Raw genomic sequence first — 15,540 nt, forward strand, 5'->3', positions numbered from 1 at the left:
GCCGCCTTGACCGCCCTCGACGCGCTCCCTGTGGCTGCCATTTTTTTGTTTTGTTTTTTGTTTTGCTTTGGCAGTCCGGACGCCTTTCTTTTTTTGCCTGGGGCGGCAAAAAAGCTAGAGCCGGCCCTGTTGGCGGCAGATGGAGTCCCCCTAGAGTGTTTCTGGCCCTTTCTTTGCAAGTTCCCAGAGGCTGCTTCTGAGGGCTCTGATACGTAAGGTTCTGTCTCATCACCTCACCTGCTCAAGATGTGTGTGAGGCAGCTAGATGGATTATCCAGGAAACACAAGATCAGTGGTTCTGAGGGCTGATAGACTCCACCAAGCCTTGTTTGTCCCAGCCCCCAGCAATCTAATGTAATGTTTCTCCCCCTCATTTCTGCAGTACTTATTAAATCTGGGCTTCTGACCATTCCGATACTTGACATGCAGCTGTCTAGCAAGTTCCCTTGTGTCCTCTATGTTGGGGAAGGTCAAACGAGGACTCAGCCACCTATATGGTAAGAATAATCCTGCTGTTTTCAAGGCTATGTCAGAAATCTTAGCCGTCAGATCTGCAAATGTATTGTGTATCGGGCACTAGCTTAATGCACAGAATAACATTCATGACAGTCCCGTTACTCCAGATAGGCTTGTAAATCACTTGAGTGCCCTTGAAACTTTTACCCTCTAGCTCTCACTGAAAGTTAGTGAGACTGAGGCACCTACATTACTTAGGTGCTTTAGAAAACTTTTCCCAGACTTGTTGGGTGGCTTCCCTGTGGTACAGGCACCAGAGCTGCCTCAGACATCTGATAATCTGAACGGAAGGATTGACTGGCGCTTAATCGCTTCGATTTTGGCATGTTTGAAATCACATCCCATGAACCTCTTGATTAGCTGCCTTCTGGCAAAATAGAAGCATGAAGGCTTTAAATCATCTGTGAGCTGACCTGTCATGTGTCCAACTCCTGTTGTGTCCGATTTCACCCTGTAAACTCTTAGAGCTTGAGCAAAGATCACTAACTTTAAAAGTTGACTAAATATCCATAATTACTTTGTTGCAACTCAGATCTGCTTACTGCAGCATCAGAGGGGTATCGGGGAGCTGGTTCTGGCCATAATTTCTTTGCTTAGCTTGGTTCTAAACTTGGTAAAAGTTAGAGCAGCCTAGGGGCTTCTCTAGTCTGCACCAGCTGGCAGTGGTTCTTGGCAGGACTGTCTGCCAGCTGACAATAGCCAGCGTGCAGCAGTGCCCTGGCCATGCCCCTGCCACCAGCAGCACATCCCTTACACCTGGGCCAGGCGCAGAGGTGGCTTAAGAATTGGCCAGACCAGCTTTACATGGACAAAAAAATCCCCATGCCAGGGGAATTCTCTGCTGCCCAAATGGGACCAGAATGTGGACCCTTTGTCTCTGGAGTAGTGCAAAGGGGCTGGATTAAGTCTGATCCAGTGGCTTTAAACTGAAGAGCAAAGGCTAGAAGCAAACCAATATAACTGGACGTGGAGCTTGTTAGGAGCTGTATTGCTGATGCTCCCTGATGTCTCTAATTTGGTCGCAGACTTGTGGAGAAGTACTGCAGACAGTACCCCTTTGATGAAGAAATCCCACAAGCACAAGAAAGCCTAACAAATATTTGCCATTAGATCAATCCTTTCTGTTTAAAGTGCAATGTTTGTAGCTAAACTCTGACACCGGAAGGTCAGGCGGAGTATCAAGGTTGCATTATATAAAGGCAGAGAAATATATGCTGGAAAGCTGATGGGAAGAGTTCGCTGCTTCGAGGGGGAAAGTTAGGTTTTCCAGAAGAGAAACCATGAAGACCTTATTCATTTTTGCCCTTGTGATGAGTGTTTGGTCTTGTTCTGGTAAGTTCCTCTAAATAGGAAGAGCATCCATTCTTACTGGATGAATGACCAATGCTTGTTTTAATGGGCCTGTGATATGTTTGTGTCAGGGTTGCCGGTGTATGACTATGAACCATCTATCACGGAAGAAGCTCTGCGTGCCTCCATTGGAAGAGTGAATTCTAGATCACAATGGCCAGCCCTGTTTGGGGTCGTCAGGAGCTACGTTAGAGGGGTGAGTGTGGAGCTGGTCAAAAGAATGTCACTGACATGTTTGTGGTGGGGAAAAACCAGGAAACGTCAACCAATTTTCTTTTGGTTTGGAATGCGCTAATTTTCTTTAAAAAAAATTTTTTTTTAAAGGGTGATTTTTTTTTCTTGGGCATTCAGTCAACATTCTTGGTTTTCAAAAACTAAAATCATGTTTTTTGGAAAACCAAAATGTTGTCGGTTTTCAGCTTTTCATTCACCATAAAAACCATGGGGTTTTTTTTTGTTTTTTTTTTTGAGGGACACTTCAAGGAAAAACAATGTTTTCAAAATCTTCCATGGAAAAATAATTGGCATTTTCAATCAGCTCTAGAAAAGTGCACTCCAGTTTTGGGTGCATTGTAATGTGGCTCAGTTGAACGTTTCTTGGCCAGCGTTTATAATATTTAGTAGATGCACTTGTCCTTATCACTTATGTTCATCATTCATGCAGTCTAAACATATTCAATCTGTATGTAGTATCATGGCAGCAATTCTACTGGTCATGTGTAGCTGGCACTAGCTGCCTTCAGTGCCTACAGCTTCCTCAGAAAATTGCTTTAACAGGCTCAAGTTTCTTATGCTCAATTGTTATTCCACAATGGACTTTTTGAAAAACAAAAACCAAATGTGACTGTCACCCTCCTAGCCCCAGTGACATATGCTGTAACTACTGCATTTTGATATAAAATTAAGAGGCTTGCAAACCCAAACAAACCCAAAGCCCCACTGTTTCTAAACTTTGAACTTGGAATGTACCTAGTCCTGCATGATGAGTGGTCCCATGGTCCTGCTGGAATAAATCTAGTTTGGAAATATTGCGGGTAGCAAGGTTGGAAAATAAGGTGCTGAAAGTGAAAGGGAGATTCACTGGGTCTGAAAAGTCAATAAGAATGGGAGAAAGAGGAGAGAAGACCTTAATACATATAACTGCAAATGTACCTACCAGTCTTTAAAGTTTGTCACGTTTCCTGCTGGACGGTACTACTCAGCACCTGTTCTGGTAATAGTATTATTGTTTGGTATTACTGAACACTTATATTGTGAGTAGTGCCAAAAGGCAACAACCAGATTTGGCCCCAAGGTGCTAGGCACTGTACAGGCACTCTTTTTAAGGGTCTCACTTTGGAAATTGATTGTTACACAGCTTCTGTGACATTTATAAGCTAAAATAATGAGATGACAGACTTATAACATAGCTGGGCATGAATAAACCATGGGGTGAACGGTAAGTTGCAATTGCAGGAGTAATGACTGAAAGAGGAAACCCAGGAAAGATTTCCTTTTAGCTCAATAGGGAGCTTTTTTCCTAACACAATCATCCTTGGCGTTTTTTGGTATAACAGATTCCTCATAAATAAGGTTAGTTAACAGTAGATACAGGTTAACTGTCACTTGTCTGTGATTCTCCACCCTTGACAGCTCATTGTTGGAACTGTTTACAACACACAAGGCAGAGCTGCAATTCAACAGTAGCTTTGCTGTTGGGCTGAAAGGTGCTAATGACGTGTGTGTGTGTGTGTGTGTGTGTGTGTGTGTGTGTGTGTGTGTGTGATGCATAACCAGCCTGACTCTCTCATTAGGGAGACAATGTGAGTTTCCAGTGTCAGCTCTTAGAGCAGGGGTGGCCAACCTGAGCCTGAGAAGGAGCCAGAATTTACCAATGTACATTGCCAAAGAGCCACAGTAATACGTCAGCAGCCCCCCATCCGCTTCCCCCTCCCAGTGCCTCCTACCCACTGGCAGCCCTGCCAATCAGCGCCTCCCCACACCCCCGGATCAGCTGTTTCGTGGCGTGCAGGAGGCTCTGGGGGGAGGAGGGGGAGGAGCGAGGGCACGGCAGCTCAGGGGAGGGGGCAGGAAGGGGTGGAGTGGGGGCAGGGCCTATGGCAGAGCCAGGGGTTGAGCAGTGAGCACCCCCCGGCACATTGGAAAGTTGGTGCCTGTAGCTCCAGCCCCAGAGTCGGTGCCTATACAAGGAGCTGCATATTAACTTCTGAAGAGCCGCATGTGGCTCCGGAGCCACAGGTTGGCCACCCCAGCCTTAGAGCTCCAAGGTTCCTTTTGGATGGCAAAGCAGCCACCCAGGAGAGCTGATGCCCAGACTCTTTCAAAGCTCATATACTCCCAGAGGAAGATCTGTGAGCTCCAGGGGTGCACCAGGTGTAAAATTCCAGGACTGGGGCAGAAAGGGAACTGTTTAATTAAGCAATTTACACTGGTGAGAGACCATAGAGAGTCAGGTGCTGCTTGGGGCCATCACGCCTTACCTGAGGCTTCTGCAGGAGGAGTTGCTAGTGTGAAGCTTTTACCAACTCTGTTCAAGGAAATAAGATGTGGTGTAACTGGTTTATTTACAAAATGTCCACAAGAAAATACCCTGACCCAGTCCCTGATATTCTGCTCCAGTCCCTGATATTCTGGTTTGATACTGACTCTCAAGGCCCTGATTTCTGCCACAGTTTGGCAAAGAGGCAGTAGTACCGAGTACTTTACACAGGGGAAAAAAACCCAAGCAGCAATCACACATGCTATTGGCCTTTCCTTCTTATACAGGTTGACCTGTTGGATAACAATGACTACAGTATAGTGCTGGACTTCATTGTTCGAGAAACCACCTGCACTAAAGATTCAGAGAAGGATCCGTCCTTGTGTGACTTCAGAGTGGGACGCTATGTGGTAAGCATGCCGGGTCTCCTAGCATGGAAAACACCCTCTGTGTGATTGAACATGGCCTGGGAATCGGTCAGCTTTTGTACTGATCATTCAAGGCCCTTGCTAAGCAAATACTTGGCTTGAAGCATTAAGTATATGACATTTGAGGACTGGCCACAATACATAACCTGCTGTAGACTCCTCCCTGCTCAACATGCACAGGGTGGGAGAAAGGGGGGTATTCCATGCCACGTTAGAAAGGACCAGACCAAGCCCATCTTCATTATTTTACATTGCCTCACTTAACAACACAGGCGAAGTTAAGATGTTTTTTTCACAGCAAAAAATACCCGACTGAAAAATTGCTCCTGCATCTCCACGATGAACATATTCATTAATTCCAAGGCCAGAAGGGACCATTGTGATCATCGAGAATGACCCCTTGTGGGTGGAACCCAGGCCAGAAAACTTCCCTGAATTAATTCCTGTTTGAACTAGAGCAGATCTTTTAGAAAAGCAGCCAAGCTTGATTTAAAAATTGCCTGTGATGGAGAATCCAGCACAACCCTTGGTAAATTGTTCCAATGGTTAATTCTCCTCATTGTTCAGAGACACTTCTTTTTTCTTGTCTGAATTGATGTAGTTTCAACTTCCAGGCATTGGATGTTGTTGTATCTTTTGTCAACTAGATTGAGGAGCCCTCTGTTATCAAATGGTCCGTTACCTGTGTAAGTACTTCGATGCTGACCAAGTCATCCCTTAACCTTCTGATTGAGCTCCTTGAGTTTTCCAGTCCTTTAATCATTCTCATGGCTCTTTTCTGAATCCTCAACAATTCCCGAAGGATATTGAGAAATTAGAGACGACAGAACTGGACACAGGATTCCAGTAGCAGTCATACCAGTGCCAAACATAGAGAGAATAGAACCTCTCTACTCCTACTCAGGATTCCCCTGTTTATACATCCCAAGGATCACATCAACCCTTTGGGCCATGCTATCACTCTGGAAGTTCAAGTTCATGGTGGACACCATGATGTCCAAGTCCGCCCTGCATCCCAGGGTAGTCCCCCATGTAGCTGGTCTGCTACCTGGATGAGCATAATATGAACACCAAGCTGCTGTTTGAGGATATTTAGGATTCAGTAAAAATAAATGCTTATCTGATGGTCACTCAACCAGCTAGCCCCAGGCTGGGAGTGGAAGGAAATGTGGCTTAAAGCCACCTCTGTACACAGTCTCCCGCTCCTGAGCTGAGCTATATGCTGGCCTGTTCCCTGGCATAGAGCAGAGCAGCCCGTAGGACTCCGAATCCTCTATCAGGCAACACTTGTTAACAGGCCAACTGAAGTCCATCACAGGGCCACACCCAAGTCCATTGGCAACTAGTCAGTGGATTTTATCATTTAGGGGAGTCCCTATCCAGTGGCTGAATTTGATGCATGTGTGTATGTCTGTGATTGTGTCCTTACTCAGCTCGGTCAGGTAAAGTACAGGAAAGTTCCCCCAACTGAGGGAATAGGAATTTCAAACTGTCTTCTCTGCTTTGTGTCGCTTACAGGCAATCCTAATAAACGTGCAAAAGTATGAAAGTACAGTATCAAAATATCACCAGGAGGGAGCTAAGGGCACTCCTGCAGTAACCCATCACCTAAAATAGGTGTTAGTTGTGCTTCAGTTTGTGTGAAACTACCACTTAATCATTAAAGCCTCCAATCTGGTGATTAAAGAAGTAATTTTAAAAAAATGGGACTACCACCAGCTCAGCACCGTATGGCTCCCCATCTGCAATCTCAGAGAACCATAGGGATGAAAAGGGCCTCTGAAATGTAGATGGTCATAGAGTTTAAAGCCAGAAGGGCCCACCAGATCATTGAGTCTGACCGCCTGTATGACTGGCCACTAAACACCACCCAGCCCAACAACCAGAATTAGACCAAACACTACAGCCTTCAGAAGACTAAATTATTGGGTGGATCAGAAGGGACTGATGTTCTCCCTGCCCTGGAGGAGTTCCTTCTGTGGGGGCTGAGGAACACTGGGGAAGCAAGGTGTGAGGCACCTCACCTTAGCGCTGTCCATGCTGCACCTATTTGTGGTTGGGCAGAGGGCAACAGTCTCCAGGGCGTGGGGGTGATGTCTTTCAGGAGCACGAAAGCCAGACACGCCCAGTTCAAAAATGGAAAGACTCAAGAGACTGGTGACTACACTGAACTGCCACAAATAAGTTTTGCTGGAAGACCAGAACCAAAGGCTAATCCAGGGTTGTGAACAATGTGCTCTCTCAGGTCCCTGCTCTTGGTAGCTGGCTATCAAAAGGCTGTATGACTTTTCATTGAAACTTGTTCTCCAGACAGTGCCAGTAGGCTTATGCCATAGCCGCCATAGCTGCATGGGTGAACTCTATTTTGATCTGTTACAGCAAACGACCTTCTGCAGAAGTACAGTGCGGGTTTCTGAAGAGCAGGTACAGAACTTGGCAGTTTACTGCAGCCAGGATGGGTCCAGCTCAGAATCCTCAAGCAGCGAGGAGGTAAGTAAGCGGAAAATTTGCTTTTGCCATGCAGCTTCGTCTTAAGGAAAATTCCGCCTCGGGTGCACATGGGCTCGGCTTCCGCTAACCTGACTAGGAGTTGCACATGCATATCTGAAGACACCCTGCCTTCATAGATCGTTCCACTGAAGCAGTGAATGACAGAGACAAAAGTGGTGATCGCTTTAGGGGGGAAAACAGCCCTTCAGCACACCGCCAACGAAGAACAAAAACTGCCTCTCCCGACAGGGCTCTGTTCCCCTCTCCGGGTCTGGAACTTGGCTATTTTGTCTCATGCATCACCCCAGATCTGCTGGGATCTTTGATTTTCCGTGATGGATGCCATGGGAGAACTTGAGTTGCAGACTCTAATTCTACATTGTCCTGCATAGTATTTGTAGGCATGAACATAGAGATGCAGATATGCAGCTCTAATAGTCAGAAACAAATACAATTTATTCACCTACTCTTCTGTTTTGCTGTTCAAGTCATCACTAGTCCAAGCACTTCTTGTTATAACTAAAGCACTTTCACCCTGGGAACTGTTCCACATCCTTCTTTGGTTTTGATCTGCCTCGCTCGATTCCTAGACTTGAGTAAAAAGTTGGATCAAAACAGCTGAGCTCCACTTGGCTGTTTCAAAACCCTGCAAATGTGCACATTTTCAAAGACTTTGATGCAAAACCAGGTTCATCTGGGTGCCAATTTTCCCACTGCTGGACAAACATGTTCCTGCATTTCCAGATTGTAACAAAGCAAGAAAGCAGCTGAGTTCTGGATGGTGTCATAGAATTATAGAAATGCCTGGGGGAAAGGGCCCTATCTAGTCCATCCCTAAAATTTTCCTAAAATCTAATCGAAATCTTCCTTGCTGCAGATTAAACTCATTATATCTTGTCCTACCTTCAGTGAAGACAGAGAGCAATTGCTCACCATCTTCTTTATAACAGCCCTTAACATATTTGAAGGCTATCAGGTCCTCTCCCCACCCCTCCGCCCCAGTCTCTCTTTCTCAGTACTAAACATGACCAGTTTTTTTAACCTTTCCTCATAGGTAGGCTCGGAAGGATTAGATTTTTGTCAGTAAATGTCAATTTCATTGGCTACACACAAACCGACAAAAAAATATTTCCATCAATAATAATCAAAATGTACAGATAGGCAAAGTAAGAAAAATGCTGCTTCAGAATTTCTTAGTTGTATATTTTGACATGTGATACTGGCGATTTGTGTTTAAACTATTACAAAGCTTTCACTTTTTATATCCGTCTACTGTCTTTAACCAGGCATTGTCTGATTCCCCCATAATTTCCTGCAACTGTGAACATTTAAATAAATAAAAATAGAAAAAATGCTTAAAAATAAACATTGAGATTATTCATAGGTTTATTTAATTTCAACCTCGGCCCAAGCCTACTCATAGGTCAGGTTTTCCAAACCTCTTATCACTTCTGTTGTTCTTCTCTGGATTCTCTCCAGTTTGTCCACATCTTTTCTAAAGTGTGGTGCCCAAAACTGGACACAACACTCCAGCCGAGGCTTCACCAGCGCTGAGCAGAGCAGCGGTTACCTCCTGTGTCTTACACCACTCCTATTAATACACCCTAGAATATTAGCTTTTTCTGAGATTGCATCATACTGACTCGTATGCCATTTGTGACCCACTATAACCCCCAGATCATTTTCAGTAGTACTACCACCTACCCAGTCATTCCCCATTTTGTAGTTGTACATTTGATTCCCCCTCCCCACCCCCAACTGTAGTACTTTGCACTAGTCTTTATTGAATTTCATCCTGCTGATTTCAGATCAATTCTCCAATTTGTCTAGGCCGTTTTGAATTCTAATCCTGTACTCCAATGTGCTCACAACCCCTTACAGGTTGGTGTCCCCCACACATTTTATAAGATACTCTCCACTCCATTATCCTAGTCTTTAACAAAAATATTGAACAGTACTAGACCTAGGACGGACTCTGCAAGACTCCACTAAAGGCATCCTCCCAGTTTGACAGTGAACCATAGATAACTACTCTTTAAGTACTGTTCTTCAACCAGTTGTGCCACCCACCTGGCAGTCATTTCATCTAGGCCACACTATCCCTGCTTGTTTATGAGAATGTCATTTGGGACTTTGTCAAAAGTCTTATTAAAATCAATATATATCATGTCTACTGCTTCCCGGCCATCCACTAGGCCAAAGGAAATTAAGTTGGCATGATTTGTTCTTGACAAATTCAGGCTGGCTATTCCTTATTACTCTATCAGCCTCTAGGTGCTCACAAATTGATTGTTAAATTAATATTTGTTCAAGTAACCTTGCAGGTATCAAAGTTAGGCTGATTGGATCATCTTTATTCCCCCCTTTAAAGATAGGTATTATGTTTGCTCTTCTCCAGTTCTCTGGGATCTCACCCATCCTTCGTGAATTCACAAAGATAATCGCTAATGGTTCTGATTGCATCAGCAAGTTCCAGAAGTACCTTACAGTGGATTGTGTCAGGCCCTGCCGACTGGAAAACATCTAACTTACCTAAATATTCTTTAACCTGTTCTTTCCTTATCCTGGCTTGTGTTCCTTCCAGCTTGTTAATATTAATTGTTAAGCTTCTGGTCACAATTAAGTCTTCTTAGTGAAGACTGAAGCAGAATAGGTATGAAACACCTAAGGCCTCTTGATGTCCTCCATTATTAGCTATCCTTGCCCACTTAGTAGCAGACCTACATTCTCCTTTGTCTTTCTCTTGTTCCTGTGTATTTACAGAACCTTTTCTTAGGACTGGTCTACATGAGGAAATTAGGTTGGTATAACTACATGGCTCAGGGATGTGAAAAATCCACCCCCCTTAGTGATGCAGTTAAACCGATCTAATCCCCAGTGTAGACAGAGCTAGGCCTATGGGAGAATTCCTAGCTATACTGCTGCAGTACTTTAAGTATAGACAAGCCCTTATTGTGTTTTATGTCCCTTTCTGGGTATAACTCATTCTGCACCTTGCTTTTCTGATTTTGTTACATTTGGTGTATGAACATTTTGCACCACTCTGTTTTTTTTTAATTGTCATGGTGTTTAAAGTTGGGCCCAATAATTATATTCAGAAATGAAGTTTGCATTTCAGGCAAAAGCTTATAGTGCCAGAGTATGGGGATAACTTGTGCCTGTAGCGAGGCGGTCTGGTTCCCCGCTGCCCTGGAGAGGGACGAGCCCCTCCGGACGCCAAAGTGGGCGGAGCCAGTGGAGCTTGCGCCCGCCCCCCAGAGGTCAGGGCGCAGGACAGGAAGTACAAAAGCCCAATCCCAGAGCTCACTAGAGCCCCAGCCGTCAGAGAAGCCAGACGCTTGTGACCTAGCTTCCGGTTGGGAGACTCCTGCAGTCTGCGATCAACCCGAGGACTGGCCAGACCAGCCGAGGCCTGATGCCGACCAGACCCTGGAGAAGCTGTTAAGCCTGCCTGTGGCAAGTTACCCCGAGGAGCTGCCAAGCCTACCGCTCGCCGAGTACCCTAAGGAGCCCATGGTGCTCGATTCCTTGGAGGACACCGTCCAGACGCAGGTACCTCTAGAGGGGGAGGTAGGAAGTAGCCTGGGGGCAGCCGACCCTCGTCTGGCTGCAGCACACCCAGAGCCGATGTCAGTGTGTTGCGGTCAGGATCCCCACTGACACAGCAGCGGGCCATCTGCTGCTGTTAGGGCCCCGGGCTGGGACGCAGTGGAGTGGGTGGGCCTGCATCCCCCCTGGCACCCAACATACGGGTGGCCATCTCCCCCTCTCCCAGGCCCTTCGGAGCCAGGGCCTAGGCCTCCTGAACTCATTTGTTTGCTCAGCCCCTGCATAAGGGACTCTCGACTGCCCCGCCCTGAACTAGGGCCTGGGTCTGTGGAATCGAGCTGTTTGTTGGTCTCTACTGTTGCCGCGGCGTGAAACCCCGCGGCCAGGCTAGTTCCCCTGAAATAACCCGACGGACGTAGCGAGGCGGTCTGGTTCCCCACCCCCCGGAGAGGGCCGAACCCGGCCGAACCCTTCTGCCGTGCCATTGGTTAAATGTTAGAGCACAATGAATAACTTGGAGCAAATAAGATTCAAACTTCAGCATCTTTAATTTGTCAGAATAGCTTGTGACATTCTTGTGTTCAGTCCCTATTCCAAACTGTTCGGAGAATACGTTCTAGGAATTCACAATCTGTAGCATGGAAGCAGTGCAATTTGAGTGTTTAAAATTCAAGCTATGTGGGTAAATTTGGAGCACTGGTTCTGTGCCCTGACTAACATGACTCCTACAGTGGGGTTTCAGTGTAAATACTCACTTTTTGGAGTAGAGTCCTTTTGGTGAATACTCTTTAACAGTCATTTAAAAATGTCAATTGCAGCCATTATTCCTGTCAGGAAACACAGTTGCTATAGTATTCATGAAGCATAAATGCCAAAGGGAAGTGATGCCAGAGAAAAAGGGAAATAAGTTTCTTTCTGCAAAAGGTGCCCTGCAAATCTGCCTTCGGAGGTTATGCTTTAAATCAGGAGTTCCCAGCCCGGCATGTTGTGAATAGGTGTTGGGTGTGGGATGAGGGGGCACATCTACCCTGTCCTTCCCGGTCACACCACAAATGCTAGCTTAGCCGAACCAGGGTGAGGCAGTCTTGCCATGGATTGGCTGAAGGGCCAGCCTGGGCACCAGTGAAGTCAGTTAGAACCACAGAGCACGTGTCTCTGTAGCAACAGGAGAGGGGAGAATTCCTGCTTGCTTGCGGGTGGGGTTGGTTGGAAGTGTTGCACAGCATCAGAGAAGCTGGCTTGGAATGGAGAATTTCTCTGGCCATATGTTTGTTACCATAAATGGCCTGGGGTGGGGATCAGTCGTCTTCCAACAAAATTCCCAGTGACTTCAGGGGGGCAAGCTCAGGCTTATGGCCATGTGATGCTACTGGCAGGCAGGAAGAGAGTGACTGGTATAAACTATTCAGGCTTTTAGAAAACCCCAAAGGCTGCAAGCCAAGGTCCCTAATCTCATTGGTTTCAGAGGCTCTAATTAACAACGGGATACCTTTGAAAAGCTCCTCTTGATTTGGCGGAGGGAGCCTCTATTTCCAGGGTCCCATTTTAAAGGTGATTTCCCTGCATGCCAGCCAGGGCTACCAAGCCAGTTTCCTCTTGGACTGGCTGTCCCTTTTTCAGTACTCATATTTCCTTAGGCTGGTTCAGTGATGTTTTTCCCAAACGGAGTTACTTTAAATGAGATAAAATCATAGCAAATCCAAAAGGCTGCCTTTGACTGCTGCTTACTTTGACAGCTCGGTATATATGCCTTTTAAAGATGTCTTTACTTTTAGATGATGTTCATGGAAATGATGGCCCCAAACAGAAGGGGTGACAGTCGCAATGAAGGTAAGTAATCTGGGTGATTGACTCTTCGTCACTCAGAGGTTTGATGCATATCGTTGGCAGCCTAACAGACAAGATTTCTCTTACCCCCTTAACTACCATATAACCACCCTAACCTAAGCATAGGTGCTTTGAATTCTTGATATACTCTTGAGGCAATGAGGCTAGAGTGAATGATCTGATTGGAACGGGGTAAAAAAAACCCCTGACTTACTGATCCAAGGTGGGGGTGAGATAGGGAAGCATAACTTGAGGGAGTGGCCAATGTGGAATGATAGCGATGCAACCAGGCGCAGGACCAGACTATCGCTACCTTTCACAGGGATGGGAGGGTGTGTAATTCTGAGAGCGTGGAGAGGGGAGCAATCTCAGGCAGTGGTGAGACTTGCATTCTCCCAGTGCCCACCAGCACAATCTCTTTCCAAGCTTCCCCTGGGTAAGTGTTCTGGAATGGAATATCGATTTAACCTTTTCAAAATTGGTTTTGGGCTGAAACTCTTTGCCAAATTTGAGCTGAATTCATTAATAGCATTTTTGGGGTGAATTTACTCTTTGCCCAAAACACTTGACACCTGCTAGGCCAATATTTAATAGCATGGTGTATAGATCTCTCCATATTTACCTCAAGTCTGTACATCACGATGTTCACCTCATCAGAAGTTGGTATGTGCTTTTTCCGTATGGGGTTGGACCCCGACTGTCCTAACCCTTACTCGGATGCTTTAAGGGGATGTCCTGCTCAAACTGTACATGAGAATGCTGAAGGGACCCACTAACATATCACGTTCTTTTCCAAAAGCTCAACTTGCTCCTGAGGCCTTCTCTGCAGGGAGAAGACGCCAGAGCTATAAAGCTCAGCGCCAATCCAGTAAAGCCAACTCCTACGCATTGGAATAACCCCACTCAGGTAAATACACTTGCTTGAATGTGCCTTCTATCAAGGTATGTCCTGGGACTTCCCAGGCTGATTGCTTAGAATAGATGACCTCCTGGGAATATAGGAATCCATAAACTGTGACTTGGCTACTAGTGTGCTGGAAGCTAGCCTGTCCTGGGAATTTAGGGTACGTCTACACAAGCAGTAGCCCGCGGCAATGAGTCTCAGAGCCCGGGTCTACAGACTCGAGCCGACAATAGCTGTGTAGATGATTGGGCTCTGGCAATGAAGCCCGCTCTGGGATCTGAGCTTGAACATCTGCAGCTATTTTTAGCACTACAGTGCGAGCCCCAGTCTGTGGGGCCAAGCGCCGAGACTCGCTGCTGCTCGTACAGACTTTACTGGTGGGAATGCCAACGAGACAAGCAAGAATAGAAACAGCACTACCGCTGTGTTACTCAGGTAAAAAGAAATGCTTTCAGTTCTACAACGGAACGGCCACATTAAGGGAACACCTTCACATGATGTGCTGTCTAGTCCAGTGTGGAAATGAACTAATAACTAATGAACACTAAACTGAAGTGTCACAGCAAGCAAAGAAATGATATGAAAAGATGGAGTTTGTCTGTAGCCCATCCAGTCTGCTTTCTCATCCAAATGTAATGGTTTGGCAGTCTCTTTAACTGCCCCCTCTCTCGTCCCCCCACATTTTCTGTGAGCCTGGCAGGCATTCAGGACTGAATAGCTCCATGGACAGGTAGTGACTGGAGGCTACTGCGATCAGATAGCTTTTGGGGAGACTGTGTCATGTTTATGGGTTTAATCCCCTTCCACATCCCCAAAACCATCCCCACAAATAAATCCTTGACTCAGCAGGCTAGAATGAACTCTGGTGTTCACAGGCCTGCACTCTTCCATCTCTACCACTTTTCTCGACCTGTCTTGGTTGATATAGGGGAAATTTCTGTCAGCAATAAAGCACATCATGTATAGTTAGGGCCTTTTCAATTGACTTTGGCTCTGGATCATGCCCTTGTTGAGGTGTCTCATGTGAGGGGACATCTTAAATGCTATCTCTCTCTTGGTGAGTTGTGACTGTGTTCCTGCTGTGTAGCCATGTTTGATTCAAATGCACACACAGGTACAACTTGGCAGCCATTCAGACTGTTCTAGGAATAAAGGCTAATGTAAAGCTTAATCTAGAGCTGCAGGGCGGTCTAGTGGCTAGAGCACTGGATTGGGAACCATGGAATCATAGAAGATTAGGGTTGGAAGAGACCTCACGAGGTCATCTAGTCCAACCCGTGCTCAAAGCAGGACCAACACCAACTAAATCAGGGGTTCTCAAACTGGGGGTCGGAACCCCTCAGGGGGTCATGAGGTTCTTACATGGGGGGGGGGGTCACGAGCTGTCAGCCTCCACCCCAAACCCCGCTTTGCATCCAGCATTTCTAATGGTGTTAAATATATAAAAAAGTGTTTTTAATATATCAGGGGAGTCGCAGTCAGAGGCTTGCTATGTGAAAGGGGTCACCAGTACAAAAGTTTGAGAACCACTGAACTAAATCATCCCAGCCAGGGCTTTGTCAAGCCGGGCCTTAACCTCTAAGGATGGAGATTCCATCACCTCCCTAGGTAACCCATTCCAGTGCTTCACCACCCTCCTAGTGAAATAGTGTTTCCTAATATCCAACCTAGACCTCTCCCACTGCAATTTGAGACCGTTGCTCCTTGTTCTGTCATCTACCACCACTGGGCACAGCCTCGCTCCATCCTCTTTGGAACCCCCCTTCAGGTAGTTGAAGGCTGCTATCAAATTCACCCTCACTCTTCTCTTCTGCAAACTAAATAACCCCAGTTCCCTCAGCCTCTCCTCATAAGTCATGTGCCCCAGCTCCCTAATCATTTTCATTGTCCTCTGCTGGACTCTCTCCAATTTGTCCACATCCTTTCTGTAGTGGGGGCCCCAAAACTGGACGCAATACTCCAGAAGTGGTCTCACCAGTGGCGAATAGAGGGGAATA

General features: G+C 46.2%; 1 protein-coding gene across 1 annotated transcript; it reads left to right on the plus strand.

Moving 5' to 3' along the window:
• The first annotated feature begins 1,793 nt into the window (after positions 1–1,793).
• Positions 1,794–13,536, plus strand: SPP2 (secreted phosphoprotein 2). The gene is made up of 6 exons (XM_065413838.1): positions 1,794–1,848; positions 1,938–2,062; positions 4,633–4,755; positions 7,153–7,263; positions 12,588–12,642; positions 13,439–13,536. The coding sequence occupies exons 1-6, from the start codon at positions 1,797–1,799 to the stop codon at positions 13,534–13,536; spliced, it is 564 nt and encodes a 187-aa protein (XP_065269910.1). The 5' UTR covers positions 1,794–1,796.
• The last annotated feature ends 2,004 nt before the right edge of the window (positions 13,537–15,540 follow it).

The sequence above is a fragment of the Emys orbicularis genome, chromosome 11 (genome assembly GCF_028017835.1).
Source record: "Emys orbicularis isolate rEmyOrb1 chromosome 11, rEmyOrb1.hap1, whole genome shotgun sequence".
Classification (NCBI taxonomy): domain Eukaryota; kingdom Metazoa; phylum Chordata; order Testudines; family Emydidae; genus Emys; species Emys orbicularis.